The following is a 19,361-nucleotide window of genomic DNA, read 5'->3' as shown; positions in this document are numbered from 1 at the left end:
TGACAGTAATAATGTCCATTGAGTTGTCCCTCTTGACTTTGTTGTTTTTTGTCTTCTTATATGTAATAAATAATACATATAATGCAGTTGTGATATTAGTGAAATGGTTGTATGTCATTATTTCGCCTATAATTTAAAAGTATTAATCTTTTGCCTTTTCTTCTCTCAAAAACTTTAGAACTTTTGCAAATTTGTTTATATTATGATCGGCTAATCACCATAATAAATTTATCGAAACAATTTAGCACTTTTTGCATATTTGTTTATACTGTGATCAGTATAATCACCATCATTGGTTTATCAAAACAATTTAGGACTTTTTCAATATTTGTTTATATTGTGATCCGCTAAGGAAGTTGGACTGAAGAATATGAATTAGAAATAGTCAAATTTCCAAAAGAAGCTTTGATAGCGAAGTATATATACAAGTTAAACAGATCTTTTATGTACATGTTGTATTTAGCAGCAGAAAACTAAATGTTTGAACTTTGCAACAATCACACAATAGCAAAAACATTAAATTATGAGACCATAAAACAAATACAGGGAAATTACAGCTTCAAAATCAGCCTGTCATTGCTTCAAAAGAAACTTGCAATGAAATCTTCACAAATTATAATATTATTAGAAGAACTGACAACCCGGAAAAGAAGCCTCATTACATTCGCAAAGAAATGCTGAAGAATCAACAAGAATGTTAATTAAGACATGAGTGCATTCACGTCCCTTGATGTTAGGGGCTTTCCCATGGTAAATGAGGATAAACAGTTACAAGCATTTGGTAGGTCACATATGTATGCATGTCTGGAAATAACGATGTGAAGCTGTTACAACTGGCAGCCTTTGATGGATTATATTTTGGAGACTTGTCTGTAGTGGATCGAATTTCTGGAAGTTGAGTACACGAAGTAGTAATGTGGACTTCTATTTTTAAATGGCTAATAGTTAACTGACATGAAGGATGAATCGGTAAAAGAGACCAACTGGCATTGAAAATCTCAATGCAAATTCACAAAATTGGCAGAGATTGAGGTGGGCGAAAAGACTAGAACTCGTGAGACTATGGTGCGTGAAGGCATAGAGGCAGAAGCTTAGCTCTTGAGGAACATCTTGCAGAAACTGATTTCGTATGTATCTAGTGATTCTATTTTGTAAACTAATATCTCATAGCTGATAGATTTGAAGTCAAACGCAAAAGCTAATTCAATCTAAAAACAAAAACTGAATAACCCATGTTCAGAAGCAAAAATATCTGAACGACAATTTCAATATCAAGATATGAGTAAAAAATTTAGAACGGTTGATATCTATTAAAGATCAAACATAAACAGATTTTTAAAAACCTACAGAAATAGAGTATCTGACGAGGGTAGTCGCTAGCAGTTACTTAGAACATGTATTAGCTGCAACTTGATAATTACAAATATTTTTCCAATAGCAAAAATACAATCGCTCTAGTATCTAGTTAAACGCAAAAGCTAACTCAATCTAAAAATAAAAACTGAATAACCCATGTTCAAAAGCAAAAATATCTGAACGACAATGAACAAGAAATTCAGATCAAATATGAGTAAAAATTTTAGAATTGTTGATATGTATTAAAGATCAAACATAAACAGATTTTTAAAAACCTACAGAAACAGAGTATCTGAGCAGGGTTTAAAGTAGTTTGTCTGAGTCATATAGGAATATACAGGTAATTCTTAGTGTCTTCAGATAATTGTATTTAGTCGTACATGTCTTAGAGGGCGGTACATAAGTTACGAAATGCCAAAATGGAAATTGTTAAATAAGAACATAGAGCAAAAAGTTGTGCTACAAAAGTTGTATCCTGTGGCATTTGTTGTGTTCGTCCTGAGATGATGGCAGAATGTTGGAGATCTGCACATTGGACGGAGCAAATTGTTAGATACAATGAGAAGCGTACGAGGCAGTATGGAATTATGTGATTCAGGAAATGTGTGATAGTGAGGAGAAAATAGTTACCTGTGCTTAATGTTTGTTGATCAGTGTTCGGTGGTAGAAGCGTGGATGATTGTGTTGCTTTGGTTGAGAGTGAAGTCTCCTTGTGCAGAGAAGTCACGAAGAACTTCGATTGCTTTTGATTTGTCATTTATGTAATCTTGAGGTGAGAGTTGTTGTAGAGTTGGCATGAGGTGGACTGCTACAGCCTTTTCTATGGTGCAGTAGATTTTTTGGTCAGAGGGTGTAGTGAGAGTTGACTTGAGGTATAATGAATATGCATAGTTCACGTGCTTTTGACACTTTGCACAGTAGACAGTCTCACCATGAAGCATTGCAAATGTGCCGAACTTGTATTTACAGCCAGGGCAAATAGCAATGAAAGGGTTGGAGGATGGATTTGCGATGTGCTTAATTTGCCTGTCACCTGGTATAAACAAAAGATATTAGTTTTGTAGTGGTCAAAATCATGGAATGTTGTAGACTTTGTAGATTTTGCTTTTGCTTACTTTGGTGGTTGATTCGATGAGTGCACCGAGCTTTTGCAATGTTCTTCTGTCTTTGAGTCTGCAAATGAATGTAGCAATACCGGTGCGAAAAGGCATTTTTTAGATCATTTCTTTTTACAATGTTTTTTAATAGCATTCGTGGTAGCTCATCACTTTGTAGTTTGTTCTCTATCTCTAAGTATAAGTATTGTTTGTTGAAGTTGGTATTCATCCATAGCTGCAAAACAGGAGAAAATTGGTAAGCATATTGTTAGAAGCAAAAGTAGACAATGATGGAGGTTGATTGAAAACAAAGTGAAGCTGAAGAAAAGAGTGTTGTGACTTGTGAACCTGAGCTTTGTCAGTGTCATCATGACCATCTTTTATTTCCAATGTATACTATGTGCCAGATCTTTTTGCTGCAATTACTAGAGCGCCTATCGTGCCAATAGGATATTCACTTGTATTATTGAGCAACCGACTGATTGTGGTGTTGGGAATGAAGTAGTAATGTGAAATGCGTGGAATTGTTTGAATAGTGCTTGTGTCCTTGAGGAGGAGAACACAGTCACAATCTCCTCTGTCATAATCAGTGCGTGGAGCAATTTCGAAATCTGTTATGGAGAGGCCCATGCCTGGAATGATTTTGTCTTCGAACTTTTGTAGCAAGCTGTTGCTGACAGTGAGTGTTATTGTCATTTCAGCTTTTGAGTCTGTCAGATCAGCACGGAGGAATTCTCTACTCTTATTGACTTTGTCCAATGTGGTTTTGTAGATGACAAGGACATCTCCTTCGAATTTGTTCCCAGCTTTTCTAGCATTGAATTCGTCGATGGAGATGGATGTTTGATTGTGAAGTATTGACCTGTGCAAAGAATCAAGAATGTTAGTTGTATAGTAGTAAAGAAAATGAGAATGTGCAAGATTTAGAAATAATATGTATATTACCTTTTGCCTTTGTCGGTGTCGATTACCTAGGACTTCGCTGCTGTTGTTGTATGTTGCTGCATTGCTAATGCTGCAAGGGAAAAATGGAGGATTGATAAATGAGCATTTTATATACTCTTTTGGGTATTTTTTGAAGGAAATCGAAAATGTAAGTTGCGAGTGCTGAAGTGCAAGAGCTGGTTTTTTTAACATTTTGCTTGTATTTTGATTATTTGAGTTGTGCATTGATTTAATTATGATTAATGTGTATTGTTAAAATAGTTGAGGTGATCAGTCCAATATGCTTCCATTTTATGAATGTTGCATATGTTAGTAGTTGTGTTTGACCATATATGATCAATTAATGAGCTATTTATAGTGTGTTTTATTTAAGAGGAGGTATATATTGTATTTTTGCATATGGTTTTCGAGCATTTGTTTTGATTTGGTTTCTGTGGACATGTCGATATTGAGGTCACCGACAATGTAGACTAGTGTGTTAAGATCTACGAAGGTTAGTATTTGATCAATCATTGTTGTGATTTGTGTAATTGGAGTACGTGGCTTTCCATATATATTACGGATGTTAAGTTGTGTACCTGATAATATTATCGTTAGTGTAATTGCTTCAATATCAGTTGAATGATGAGGTTTAGATGTGGAAATTGGTAAGTTTGTATTTTTGAAAGTTGAGATTCCATGTATTTTGTACGTTGTATAGGTGTTAAAAGTGATTTGTGAGAGGAGTTGTATGAGATGGATGAATGTATGTTTCTTGTAGACACAAGATATCTGAGGACATTAACAAGTTGTCATTGCGGATGTCTGCTGCATGTGCTTGTAGGCTACGGGTGTTCAGTGTGCATATAACTAGGTGATGAAAGCTCTTGGAACAAGTTAATCTGTTGTCAACGTTCCATTGTGCACTTGTCAGTAGACGCAACATTTCTAGGTGCACTTATTTTTAACTTTAAAGTTTGTTGAAGCCAATGGTCGTAGCAAGTATAATTTGTCAATTGTTTTGGTTTGTGATAGTGTTGTGTATGCTAATCCATGTTGTTTAATGCCAGTGGGGTCAAATGCCATGGCATCTAGTGGAAGTTCTTGTGATCGATGTATTGTCCGTGCACAAGAAACTTGAATTGGAAATTGTTTCCTTATTGTAGTATGGGGTGTGTTATTTAGTTTGTGGATTGCTTTAGTTATACGGAGGGAGTCCAGTCTTTGTGAATCGTCGGAGTGTGATAGTGTGCGAGTTTTCTGCGTTGTTGTTTTCCTACTTTTGGATCATTGAACTGAATCCAGATGATGTCAATGTTATTGTGTTTTGTGTATATTTTTGAAAATGCCACTTGAAGTTCGTGACGTAGCCACATTTCACCATGTGGTAGGTCTACAGATAGAGGTGTCCAGCCACCAAAAGAGATGCAGGATAGCAGCCACATGGAAGCTCTTCTTCTGAATGCTTGAAGTGGAATGAAGCCAAAACAGAGTATTCAGTAACCATATAAATATTTTTATTTTGCTTAGCAGAGTAAATGGGGACTAGCCAAAATTGCAGGAGTAGAACGAAGTATTTCCGGAGCTGTAGGATACGTCAGCGCTCAAAGCGGCATTCTTCTGTGTTTTTACGTGTGTTGCTTTATGGGCCAGCGTACCCAAAAACCGAAGTATTTCTGGAGCTGTAGGATACGGCAGCGCTCAAAGCGGCATTCTTCTGTGTTTTTACGTGTGTTGCTTTATGGGCCAGCGTACCCAAAAACCTAGCTGGTGGCAGGAGGATTCAAGAGGTAAGATCCTTTTTACCTTGAATTTTTTTCTTTCGCCTATTCTATGGCTTTCTGCAGGCTATTTTCTTTTCAGCGTAGAGCAAAGTGAAAGCAAATGCATTTTTAGGGACACATCTAAATCAATCTCTGTTTACCCTAAAAAAATTAAATTTCATACACAAATTTCTGAGTATTAAGAACTTGAAATTGTACTCACCAAGCTTTCTGACTAATGCTCCGTTCTCTGTCTTCAGCATTCAAACAGATGCTATTTTCATCATCATACACCACAGAAAAGCATTCAAACAGATGCTATTTTCATTCAAAGTATAAGGCATCACAGTCCAGCACGTATGAAAAAGACGGTATCTAATTTCAAACCCTCAACTTTATAGTTTTCTATAGATCATTCAGTCTTTTATTTTTAATTAAGTATAACTATTTCTAGATTTTTTAACTAGGCAAAGCGATAGGGGAAAACTGAGTAACTTACTTTCACAGCGTTTTCCTCGCTCCTGTTCCTACACTTCCAGCAAATGAAGTGTGTCTGATGCAGAACTCAACCACAATACCAGCCACAAATCGAGAATGTTCAGAAGTTATTAACTCGCTCAAGTCGGCAAAAGTCATTAAATGACATTAAATGTCATTAAGAGCATGAACATTTCCAGAGATTTCCAATTCAGCAGTTACACCTCATTTATAGACGCTGTCCAATCACTTGTGTAAAAGTTTCGAAAGACATCAATATCAATGTCTAAATTTTTTAAGCATACATATTTTCTCATTATTAATTGCATTTAATCTATTATTTTCGCGGCATTCACCAAGCATATTACACATAAATATTAACAAGCATATTACACATAAATATTAATATAATAATTCTTATTGCAATTTAAAATTCGTACCAATTGTTGCATCATTGAACTTTTAAAAATTCTTGCATTTCATTGGCTCATGCCAAAAACTAAAATGCATCCAACGGATGAGTTAGTTTCTTCCGTCGGCAGGAACTAAATATGATTATATATGTTGGCATGGCACATCACAACTTATGTGTAGCTATTTCTACTTCCTCTTTTCCACCCACCAGCACAAAGAAAATGGTACAAAATCAACTAACCTAAACATTATAGATTCTAAGGTAAAACAAAAATCGTTAGAACAATTCGGCTTGTAGTTGGTCGCTTTCTGTTGTTCTGCGTGCATAATGTTTATCCTTCTAGTTGTGCAAGACTGGGTCCATTCAAAATCCTTGCTTGCCTTAATCAAAAACATAAACATCATAGAAAAACAAGGAAAAAGGAAATGCAAAGTTTTGGGTTCTTGTTTGTTTGGGCTTATAGTTGGTCGCTTTCTCTTGGTCTGCGTGCATAATGTTTATCCTTCTAGTTGTGCAAGACTGGGTCCATTCAAAATCCTTGCTTGCCTTAATCAAAAACATTAACATCATAGAAAAACAAGGAAAAAGGAAATGCAAAGTTTTGGGAACCCAACATCCGAAAACTCATATCCATAGAACGAAAAACAGAAAATAAGCATTTGGGCCCCTCAGTTCTTTGTGTTCTTTTTCCTCCTTAGGCTTATACTCTTTTTCCTCAGTTTTGCCACTAAATTGGAAAGAACAGGTTGGATATCGCTCGGGAGTTAGTTGACATTGTCTCTGCAGTAGCCAAAACTCACTAAAATGATCACAAGAATCTTGATATGTCAAATCCATATAGCATATGAAAATATAATCAATCAAATGCAAGAGATGGATACAGTATCCATAAGAACAGAAAATAAGCATCTGGCCATGTAACAGATTACCAGTCAAATTGAAACAGGATTTCCATGAAATTTCATCTGAGAATCTCAAACTAGATCAGATATAAATATAAAACATAACCAATTCTAAAAAATTGGCAGATACCACATCAGAGAAGGAAACATTTATTTCACTGTATTACGCATCACAGGCAAGTTCTTTCAGATGTTAAATCAGTTTACCAATAAAAATATGCTGGTCTCCCATGTGCTATGCTCGTATAATTCATTGAACCAATCAAAAGGATCCTTGCTCTTTAACAACAGAGTGAGGTATCACATTCCTCAGATTTAACCCAGGTTACTGAAAGAAGCTCCAACTCCTACGCCCAAGTAACAAAGCAGGAGACTTTGCCTATGCCAGACATCAAACCGTGGAAATGGCAGCCAACATAGGTCCATGTATGTACAAAGAAATAATTTAAATTATAATTATTTTTAAATAAAAAATGAGGTGAAGTTTGCTTCAGTGGGTAGAACAGCCAATTCTTCAAGCAGACACCACACATCATCCAACACAGAATAAGACACCAGTGGGGAACCTGTATGAATGTGGCATACCCAGTTGAGTTTTTCCCATATTTACGGACACAATGTTGAAAACAATACATATTGGGATCATGGTGTGTAGAAATAACTCAATTCTGAATGCTTTCATATACAACCTTCAGCTTACTCTCTTTTGGCAAGAATAAAATAGCTTAATATCAGGAAATCAGCTAAACCAATAAACTCCCATTTATACACAGACCATATACAATTTGTGGAAGACTTGTTTAAATATCGAACTGATTAAGTTAAGCTTTTTTTCATACATCCTTTCAATTCTCTTACAGCGTGCCAATTATTCTACAACTGTGAAAAGACTGCATCCTGGGAGTTTATTCTCTCTGGTATGCATGGTCCCCTGGGCCTGCCATATTTTCACTGTATTTGGCTGTTCCAAAATGTCCCAGTCTGATAAATCACTGACAATTGAAGTCCTCAATTAGAGAACACCACTTCACTAAATGCAAGTCAAAGTCGAGCACAATAATCCCATCCACTTATATGCAATTATGTATCCTAAACACTGTTAATGGCTAGCACGAGCTGGTTCACCATAATGAGTTCGTACATGCCTTGTTAAATCAACTTTGTAACCAAAATGACGCCCACAATCTTGAAACCTGTAATAAAAGCACGTTTACCTTGAATCTTTATACAAAGGGCAATCACATCTAACACAGGATACAAAGAACATTTGAATACATGTCATTCTTATAGTAGTAACTAGCAAATATTATGATTGTCATTTCTCACCATTAATTTTGTAAAGTAAATCATATAATTCACATCCCTTACAAAAAAAACAACCAGCACAAGGAAGTGAAGTTAAACAAAATTACTGATGGCCTGGTTCCTTGCTTACTCACGTGCATTGAAAAGGTTTTTCGCCTGTGTGTGTACGCTTATGCCCTTGAAGAGAATTTGTCCATTTGAATCTCTTTCCACAACCCTCCCATGGACAAACTAGTGGTCTTTCACTGCTATGTATTTTCTGATGTACAATCTAATCACAGGAAAAAAAAGATTCTTTTATCTAGTGGTCCTAGAAATCCCAGAAACAAATTGCAAAAAACCAAAAATAATCTCAAAAATCTATATAAATCAGAGGAAGAGAATATTACCAAGCGTTCCCTGAATGCAAAACGTTTGCCACAACCTTCAAATGTACACCTATGTGCACATTCATGCTTTTTCAAGTGTCGACAAAGCAACTGTTTGCTCTTAAAGTGCATGGCACAATCTTTAAATTTACACTTGTATGGTTTAACCCCACTAGAAACAGATGAGAAAATAGAACGTGAAAAGAAAATATTTTAGATTTCAAATAAAAATTTAAAATACCAAATACACCATCATACCTATCAGTGCATAGAGGAAAAAGGAAGTGCTAACGGTACAATTTATGGCAAATAAATAAAAATAGTTGAAGAATGAAATGTAAAATTCAAAAGAAAAGGTTACAACAATAAACCTATGCTCATTCATGTGGTCCTTCAAGCTGCTTGGTGTTGCAAATCTTTTGCCACACTCTGTACAGTCATGTACTTTTTCATTGAGAAAAAGCATTCTTTTTGTTTCTTCTAACATCTGAAGAGATGGAAACATGTTCAGTGTTGAACTGAATTGTAGAACTACCAGAGAAATTATTCTTACAAATCTATTTGCAGTACAATAAAACTGGCGACCTTCTCTATTTGTGACATTGTCAACTCCTGCCATGGGATTGATAAAAGTTCAAATACTGTTTCTGATCTGGGTGTTGACTCGGCAAGTGATCTGAATGCCATGGTTAGTTCCTGGGTTTCACTTCCCTTCATCTGTTCAAACCTTCATGACATTATAAAGCTTGTCAGAATAGCCTGATTAAAACCAAGCAAATTCTCGACCTAAAGGCAATGTTAATACATGCCAATTAACTATTTAATTTTCTTTCCAAGGAAACACATGTACAACCTCATCCTCCAGCAAACTATATCCATCTGAAATCTCATAATTTTTCCATCGTTTTCTTAATTTCACAAAAAAGGCATAAAAAATTCCAAAAAACATGAGAGATCCTGTTAGAAGTGACATTTCTCAAATTTTCAAAAGTTCATTGTTCGGATCGGATGTAATCATACAGACACAAAATATAAACTCTATGCAAGCTTTAAAAGATAGATAGAAAACCAGAGACCCATAGCACCTTCAGATAGTAAATCTGAATATTGTTTCTTTCCAACATTTGAACAAACTAAAATAAATGGTATAATATGGTTAATAAACTTACCTTGTCCGTTTCCACTTTGAAAGTGTGGGTTTTCTTGTCACTGTTTTCTTCCCTGGCTTATCAGATGCTTCAGAGGAATTCAAAGTAGTAGTGACAAATTTCTCAACACTCCCATTGTATTGCTCATATACAATTCTCATTAATTTTTGATGCACTGCAATAAGGGAAAGAAATTGGTTGTGAAACAAAGTTTCCAATAAATAGTTCAATCTGCTAGCACATGGCAACCTAAGAGGCATGTAAAATATTATTATTCGTCACAGGTTTGCTATTCTCAAGCATTTTTTGGAAAAACAATTTTGCCTATAAAGATTTCATGAAATTTCAATTCTTCATTCCTCATATTCCCAAATAAGATATCACTATAAAGCTAAACTTCATGAAAGGAAAGAAAATTGTGTCCTCTGGACCTGGAGGTGCATGCAAGTACAGTAAAGTCCTTGACACAATTCAAAAATAAATCTACCCAACCAACAATTAAACTTCTGGTTATGTACAAGCATAGAAGATCTTATAGGCAAATGAATATTCTGAAAGCAGCAACTCAATTTCAACATAAATGCAGTTATAAGTGGTCAAGGTAGCAATAAATTCTTCTGGAAATTCCTTCAAATTCAGAAATATGAGAAAAACCAAATGGTTGGCATCCAATTAACATTAGGGAAAATCAATAAATCGGTTATACTAGTAATAGGTTTTCTATGCCACATATTTTTTATGGAATAAATAAAGTAGAACTTTGCTCTGGGCTGCTAGATCAGCTGTTTTAATCACAGTTAAAGTGCATTACTGATTTTTGAAGAATAGATTGTCATTCAACTGATGATGACACACATATAAAAGTTGGGACAAATGATGGGCAATTTGACTTGAAAGCCAGAATAACAGATCACAAGGAACACCTAAGACCAACTTATACCACTAGATGTAAGAGGTATTCTGTGCACAGGTAAACCAGAACACTCTACAAACCAAAACCTTTTAACACCAGTCCAGCAGGTACGAATTTGACAAGAGGATAGTTGATGAATGTAGCTTGTTCTTGAGGAGATGAATCTCATCTGTCCGATACACCCTTTTGGTCTTGGTTGATGACAAAACAAACTCCAAAAAAAAAATGTTCGGATGTCAATTCAAATTTGAAATGCCCAGATAAAAGACCAATGAGGAAATGCCTTTGGATAGTTTCTGGAGTCCTTTTAAACTCTTCCCCAACATTCCCGTCTTGGGTAGTTTGCCCGCTCAATAAGCATTTTATAGTTAGGACCAGGCACGAGGTTAGGGCCAAGTGCAAGTCATAGGAGAATTTGGACGACCAGATAGGCCTCTTGTGGTTGCTAGGCTGAGTGTGCATTCGACCCTAGAACAGTTGGTTGGTTCTTGGTTGTAATTCTTCCAATCAAACAAGGATCCGTACCAACTTAAAAAACATCAATTAGGCAATAACCCTAAGTCCAGCAAGACATGGTGTAGAGATAAGGCAAAGCAAATGGCATGTTAAGGACCAAGATTCAATAGCCTAGATTCCTCAGTTCATGGACGAACTGGATGCAAGTCCCAGAACAACAATGTAAATGTTCATCAATTTACTGATGAAAAAAAATTAGGGCATGATACCAATCAGAAACGCAGACATCTGATTGAGACGTGTCGTTCAAATCCAAAGCGCACGGAATCATAATTTGTGGGCCTAGTTCAATCAGTTAGCTAATCCCATCAAAATAAAGAATCCAAAACTCGTGCTCACCAAGAGGGTCTAATTGGAATTGGACCTGCTTTATTCTTTTTCTTTTCTTCTTCTCTTTTGGCTGATGCGAGTCTTGAACACAAGGAGAACTGGTATGTTCCAGGTGAGCTTCATCCTGGAGACCACCCTGTTCATGTGATTCTGGTAAATCTTCGACAGTAGTGTCTCCTGGGTCAGAAGCCTGTTGTTCTATTTGTGCTAAGTTGGTCTGATTCTGCAGTGCCTGGTTAGTAACTGCAATTTGGATGGAAGCCAGAGCCCCTCCAAAACCAGGGTCCCCCAAACTAGTTGCAATGGGAGCTAAAGGTCTCTTAGCCTCTGCAGAAGGATTATCCCTGCCTTGAATTTGAGACCCATCATAGTTTTTCTCAATGCAGTTATCTGTTCCGTTGAGTTCTTCTGGATCTTGTCGAGTGTCCTCATCATGGTTGTTTTCTGAAGTGGGTTCTCTGTCCTGCTGTTGTTCCCCTGGGAGTTGGGCTTGATCAAATTGAATAAGTTGAAAATGGGTTTGGTTGCGATGATGAGGGAGGAGAGAATGGCCTTGATGGGGTTGAGGTTGGTGTATAGTATGTCTAACCTGTAATGGGTGCAACCCAATTGGATGATGAATCTGATCAGGTTCTCTCTCTGATGGTATCTGTCCATGCTCCTCCTGTCTCTGCAGCTGCTGTTGATGCTGATGTTGCTGTAATTGATGGAAATGGATGAAATGGGTGTGGTGTACAGGGGATGAAAAAAGCAGGGGATGAGCAAGAAATGGTGGCTGAGAATGGGAAGGATGGACAAGTGTGAGATGGGTGCGAGGGGGTTGCAGAAAACGTTGTTGCTGTTGTTGGGGTTGATGGTGCTCTGCCTCCATGCTCCTAGGCAAGAGGAGGACACAACGAACCTCCTATGTAAGCATATCCATAGAAACAAATCAAGAAAATCTGACCCTGGGTTGAACAGAATACAGGACAACTATATGTACATCTAGTTGCTCAGTATAAGCGGTTTCCAATGAGGGTTGTAATTTAGTCTAGGCGGGTATTAGGCCAGGGCCTTTGGTTCTTTTGTTTCCCCAAGTCTCCGTGTTCAGTTTATATAGCCTTACGATGTTAGTTGGGATGCTCACCGTATTTTGTTTAATTGATAACAGTTGGGCGGTGGTGTGACACTTCATCTCTATTTATTATGTACTACACTAGCACTTGTACCATTAGGGGTGGTGGATTTGGTAATGTGCACTTTGCATTTCAAGTTCTTTGTTGTTTATTTCAAATTAATATCTTAAATCTTGACCAAAAAAAAAAATTACAAAGTTTAATTTAGAAAAATAACCACTATTGATCTTTATGGACTGTTCGATCTTATATATTTATATTATGGATATGCAAGCAAATTAGATTGTGGTAATATGACATAGAGATCCAATTTCATAATATTGATGATTTTTTCATTAATTGTGAAGTAGCAAAGAAGATTTGGGTAGTACATCAAAATCGAAAAAATGGTACTAATTATATTAATAAGAGAATGGTAGCAAGATTTCTATATTGATAAGGGTTTCAAAATAAATTGATTGCATGAAACACAAATGAGAGTCGCATTCTAAGAAAAATTATTTGTCTTAACCTAGAAATTTTGATTTTGAACCTGTTGGGATTGAGGAGGATAAAGAGGATAAGAGTCATCTTGTTGGAATTGATGATGATGCTCTTATGTTTTAATAAATGATTGAATCTCGTAAGAAATCAAGAGTTGTGAGACTTAAAAATGAGTCATTTGTGGGTTCAACACTGACTCCAAGTGCTACAGGGCATTTCAACTATGGAGGTGCCCTTCAACCAAGAGAATGAGAATGAGATGTTTCACTCTTTTGGCCTTAGTTAGTGTTGGGACTTAATCCCCCCACGTTTGTTTTTTATTGAGTCCTTCACTTATTTGTGTGTAACAACCTTGTTTAACCCATTGGTGATAACTGATATGAGAAGTATAAATGGGTTTTTCTTTTGTCAAAGTTTCACTCGGGTATATTTTGTGGTGTCCCTTGTTTGTTGTGCTTCAATATTCTCAAAAGGTCCAAAAAATCTAAGTTTTGAATTTTTCCTTGTGTTTTGTATGCCACCAAGGCTTCAAGTTGTCAAAGGTGTCCATATCATATGTCCTCCTTATCAATCCTAACTATTTTCTTATACTTTTTTAAAAATTTGTGTAAGTGTCAATTTTATTGGTCTTTTGGGTCATTAGTAATGTCACTCCATTCATTCCAAGTTTGAAATGTTACCTTTTGCCTTGGAAATTTTTATATTATCGAGGCCTCAAACTTCTCTCTCTTTATATGTCATTTCCCTAGCAAGTCCAACCCCTCCATCCCCAATCCTTTACTTTTAGAGTTTCGCCCTTTATCTTTTTATTGGGCCTTTGGACTTTCCCATACCATAATACCTCTTCTCCTTAAAACTTGCCTTCTCAACCCTTCACCCATTTGAGAATCTCTCTACCTATCGAAGTTCCAAACATCATCTTGCATATGTACACCTTCCTTTCGAATCCAATTCCTCTATGTTGACATTATCATTACATCGCCCTTTTATGAAAGATGTGAACCAATCCACCTTTTGTTGATATCACCCTTTTGCACCTGTAAAGGGGAAAATTTGATTTGCTAATTTGCAACATAGTAGGAGAAATCACCAAATCAATTTTCGCTTTGGGGGAGGAATTCACTAGATAAAGTCACAAATCAGATAAGGACTAAATACTAGGTGGATTGACTAAGTATGATGTGTTTTTCCCTCTTTTGTAAGTTGAAATATTGATTTAGGGTAAAATGTTGAAATTGAAGACAAAACTGAGAAAATAATGAGCTACAGGTTTAGAATTTTGTCACACCTGGATCTGAGTAATATAAGTTGATTTGGATCTGCCCTATGAAAAAGCCTCGAAAAAGAAGGGACTGTGATGCAGCAACACGGTCCTCCAAATTTTTCGCACACCAAAAAGGGTTGTTATGTGTCTGTGTCTAAAGCTTATTCTGAGAAGTACAATTGCGCACTTGTTTCTTGCACAGAGAAAGAAAGGGGGAAAAGGTTGGGAATAGGGGTTTGCCTAAATCAAACCCCAGTTTGAAATCAACCTTGAATGAAATATTGTAAATATTGAAATAAAATGATGGAAGGATATACCTCAGATCTGCAATGACTGATAATGATGCTTCGCTTCTTGAATGTAATCACATATGTTGTATGAAATGGCATGAACATGACAAAACCCTAATCACACACACATGCCTGCAAATGAATGATGTAATATTGCTCCATAATGGATGGATGAAGAATATGCAACCTTGAAGACCTCTACAAATGCTTGATGATGAATGCTTCAATGCTTGATTGTTTGAATATAGTTCTCCTTGCCTTCTCTTTGTATTCGCCCTTATTGTCCTCTTATGCCTAAATGAGAGGAGAAGACCTCCTTATATACCTGCCTATTGTCAAACATATTAATTTTCCGATATAAGCTGACATGGAGAAGTAATTCCCACTTAAATTTTGGATAGGGCCTAGGGTACAAATTGGGCCCCTATAAGGGAGGACCATGGTGTGGCGCCATGGTCCCAATGAGGACCAAGGTGCCACACCCTGGTCCTACCCCAAATTGGGCCAAGGTTAAGGGGACCCAACAAGATACATGATGAAAATATGACATGTATTGCATGGTAGAGGCATAAATAGGTCTAGATCAAGCATGGGGATGAGAGCACTAAGGCGAGGGCCCCAAATGTGGTCAAAATTGCAAATGGTACAATTTTAGGATGCTACATTTAGCCCCTACTTTAGCAGGAGTATGAGATTGCGTAAATAATCATGGTAAAGTAGATAAAAGAAGATGAGGAATGCAAAGCAAAATCACAAGGAGTATAAGATATCGCTAATATCAAGGAACCAAGCCTCGATCTTAGGATCTCAACTCACTCAAACATATGCAAGGGCACATAAAACAAGACATAAACAAAAACATCAAATGAATATATATTATAATCTCTTTTTTTATTAATATAGGGCGCTATCCCCACCTTGATAGCACTTGTTTAAAAAAAAAAAAGAAGACAAAAACAAAAACAAAAGGACAAACAAAGGCAAAGGACACAAAAAGACACATAACAAAAGCTAAAAATCAAAAACAAACAAAACCTCAAGTCAACTAGCTGAAGAGACCTCAATATCAAAATGTCTCAACAACTAATATCATTCTTGAAAAATGTCATTTCATGAACACAAGCGATCACATAAAAGAGCAAAGCAAGCATCATCCATGAACTATCAATAGCAAAACTATGAGTTCATGAGAGGAAGAAGAGAGAGCATGAATACACGCTAGATGTGTTTATCTAGGTGATCCATGAGAAGAATGATGAGAAAGGGCATGGACTACTCCCCCCTAGATGTATTTATCTACTTGTGATCCATGATGAGAATGAACATGAACTACTCACTCCTAGATGTATTTATCTAGGTGATCCATGTTGGGGAGGAGAGTAGGAATAGTCTAGCCCTATTCCACTAGTTTCGCTCATCCTTGTGTGTGTGTGCAAGTGGCGTACGATTTCAAGTGTATAGCACCCTGTTTAAGAGTTTGTTTCCTCTTGTTTTGAGTGTGCTTCAACCTTTTTAAGACATATAATATAAATGCAAATGCCAAGGGGCACTCTATGTGTGCAATTGTGTGTGATAATTCCAAGGGGTGAATGACAGATACATGTCTGGTTTCGATGACATCCCTGTTGGCATTATAACAGACAATAAGAGATTGTTGGCATTTCAATTAGGATATTGAGAAGGTTGTCAATAATTATGGATATAACTGACTAAGGATGTTTACTGTCTTCACAATATTATTTTGTCATTGATGTCAATAAATTGATTTTCTGATTTAATATGATGTTGCCATATCTTAAGAAGTATGTTTTGAAGAGAATTAAGATGTCGGTAAAAGACACAGAAAGAATGTGATGAATAAGGGGAGGAATAAGTTATTCAATGGGCAACTATTACCGAGTTAGACAATGATGAGATCATGTTGTTTAGATTGTTTTGATATCCTACATATGCTATTGTTTGTAAGGTTAATACTATACTATGTTACCGAGCAAGGAACCTAGTCGGTAAACCCTAAGGAACCTAGTCGGTAAACTATGCTATCGGTTAATGAAGGCGGAATGTCTATCGAGTGAAGTTTAGTATTTACCGAGTTGCAACCGAGTAATAACAGAATGCATTGGATGTATACATGCGTTATTTAATGATGGAAGTTGATGAGCTGGTTATGATTAAATGATTGATACGTGTATGAATTTTGTTAAAGATCTATGGCAATGGAAGATCAGCAGGAAGATCTACAACTCAAATTGAACCGCAATACCCTAGCACAAGTTCCAAGAAATGTATGCAAGTTCCAAGGTGAGGTAAAACATTTTCAGATCGAAGGATACATTGAACCTGGTCAAGATTGAAGATCTGATGGCTATGATTGATCATGGGAAATGTGATCAAAGAGATTAAGCGGTTAGCAAATTGTTTATAAATAAGGAACTGTTGATAAACAATGTATGCGGGCAAGTGTAAGCAAAGGGATGCTACATAGTGATTACCGAGCACAGAAGCTTGAAGACCTATTTGAATAACATAGTATGGAGCCCAACAGAGGGACAAGATAAGTCCTATGACTAGATTATATTGAGCAAATAAGAATTTGCTTTAGCATTTTAGATGCAAAGCTGCAGACATACTCATTACTGTTGTTTATTTGTAAGTGACAGAAAATATCTTAACCGAGTGGACTTAACAGTCTTATTTGTAAATCCTCTAGCAAGGTGACATTCTGATTGAGTGTTTGAAACCCTTTAACAAGGTCACCTCTAACAAGGTGAAGATCCTAACAGATCTGAGGGAAATCCCTTAACCGGCTCACATCTAGCAATGTGTTTGTAATCTTTAACATGATTTGCTTTTAACCGAGCATACTCTAGAAGAGTATATTTCTTAGTGGGTCCGAAGTCCCACAGTGGTTTTTCCCTATTTGGGTTTCTACGTTAAATCTGGTGTTATGAGTGTTGTTATGATTATGTGTTCTTAAGTTTGCATGTTTTACAGTTTTGGCTACATATATCTATTAAAGCTATCGAGGTTGAATCTGTTGAATATATTGAAGATTAAGTTTGTATGACTCACCCCCCCCCTCTCATCTTATTAACAATTGGCATCAGAGTTATCAATCTCATGTAATAGCTTTGCTCTAATTTCGGTGATGTGTAACCCTATCTAAGACATATATAAAATGGTACGTCTGGTTTCGGGTGTGAAGCATCTCACTCTAAGAGTTTTTTTACTCTATATCCGAGAATGAATACCTCATTTAAGACATACAAAAATGATATGCAAAAAGTATAGTAAAATATGATGCAAAGGGAGCGATATGGGTGCCCCCCCTTAAGATGTCAACATATCCCTATGTTGATGTCTTAAGGAAGCTAGAAACAAGGATACTGTGCTTCAACACCAAGGAGATATCCTTTAGGCAACAATGTCATAAATCCAAGCTACAGAGGGAATACTCTTCAAGCGAGGATATATAATTGAAAAAGAGATATCTTGCAACAAGTGTAAAGGAGATCCTTGGAGGAGAAGAGATCTTTTCTCAAAATACATCTACCTCCAAGAGGAGATATCTTAAACAAACATAACATCTTCTACCAAAGGAAAGGAAGGAGAACAAGAATTCATAACTTCCTCCTATTGTCAGGTGAAAGAGATTCCTGATAAGGATGACACACTTTTGACCCAATGCGAGGGGTAAGTTTATGATAGATGTACATAACCAAATGAAGAAGAGGTAGCCAAGGACTTACACCTCTTGTATAAGAGATAATCCTTGAGAAAAAAACAGCTTCACACAAGGAATGATATCAAATCATGAAACAAACATCACTGAACAAAGGAAAAGTAGATCCTTAGAGAGGTAGAGAGAAAGAAATCATTGCCCCCCAAGTGTAAGGAAAATGGGAAGAATTACACAACTTCTGAAGAGAGATTATTCATAAGATACATACCATTTCAAACAAAGAATAGGTCCTAACAAGGGACACACATGTACTCGCACGAAGGACAATTCTATGCAAGAAAGGACATCACGTTATGAAAAATGCAACTCAAAAGAAGAGGCAATATTCAAATAGAAAGAGAGAAAAGAAGGATCACAAACTCCTCTAAGGAGAGATTATTCATAAGACATACTATTTCAAACAAACAATATGTCCCAACCAAGGAACAAACATGTGCTCGCATGAAGAATAATTCCATGCAAGAAAGGACATCAAGTTATGAACAATTAAATCCATAAAGAAAATAGTGAAACCTTAGCAAGAAGAAAGATAATATTCTTCCCCCCCAAGCATAGAGACAAGAATAAATATACTATTATGTTTCTCACTAAGTATGATTTTACTTGAAATTATACCACCATGAATGACAATGAGCCCCCAATAGCTAGGCTAACAATGTCACATAGTGAGGAACAACATAACAGGGACTTGAATGTTATTTGAAATGATTGTGAGAAATATGTCATTCATTGTCAAATGTTATTTTTATGCTCCCTAAATAAATATAATGTATTTTTGTTTTCAAATATTGACACTCATTAGTAGAATGGCCATGAATTTGATGATAATTTCAAAAAGAAGAATTTTCAAGATGTTGTCTACGTTTGCTTCTTCTTTTAGGCTAAATAAGAGAGATCAAACAAAACATTTTCTTGTTGTAATACCATATTGAAATGAAAAAGTGTGGATTCAC

At 36.3% G+C, this 19,361-nt stretch overlaps 1 protein-coding gene and 1 long non-coding RNA gene across 2 annotated transcripts; one reads left to right on the top strand and one right to left on the bottom strand.

Annotated features, from left to right (window-relative positions):
* The first annotated feature begins 3,831 nt into the window (after positions 1-3,831).
* On the top strand, positions 3,832-5,938 carry LOC131060762 (uncharacterized). The gene is made up of 3 exons (XR_009110435.1): positions 3,832-5,167; positions 5,401-5,511; positions 5,648-5,938. It is a non-coding gene; the product is annotated as an uncharacterized LOC131060762 (long non-coding RNA).
* A 1,558-nt stretch (positions 5,939-7,496) lies between these two features.
* LOC131060761 (uncharacterized) lies at positions 7,497-12,592 on the bottom strand. Its single transcript, XM_057994139.2, has 7 exons — positions 11,524-12,592; positions 9,777-9,930; positions 9,193-9,334; positions 8,979-9,094; positions 8,629-8,779; positions 8,374-8,510; positions 7,497-8,127 (listed from the first exon to the last, which is right to left on the bottom strand). Exons 1-7 carry the CDS (start codon positions 12,383-12,385, stop codon positions 8,034-8,036), a joined length of 1,656 nt encoding a protein of 551 aa, XP_057850122.1. The 5' UTR covers positions 12,386-12,592; the 3' UTR covers positions 7,497-8,033.
* Between the last annotated feature and the right edge of the window lie 6,769 nt (positions 12,593-19,361).

Source organism: Cryptomeria japonica, chromosome 10 (genome assembly GCF_030272615.1).
Source record: "Cryptomeria japonica chromosome 10, Sugi_1.0, whole genome shotgun sequence".
Classification (NCBI taxonomy): Eukaryota; Viridiplantae; Streptophyta; class Pinopsida; order Cupressales; family Cupressaceae; genus Cryptomeria; species Cryptomeria japonica.
The sequence above is the reverse complement of the archived record's forward strand: the minus strand, read 5'-3'. Positions and strand labels throughout refer to the sequence as shown.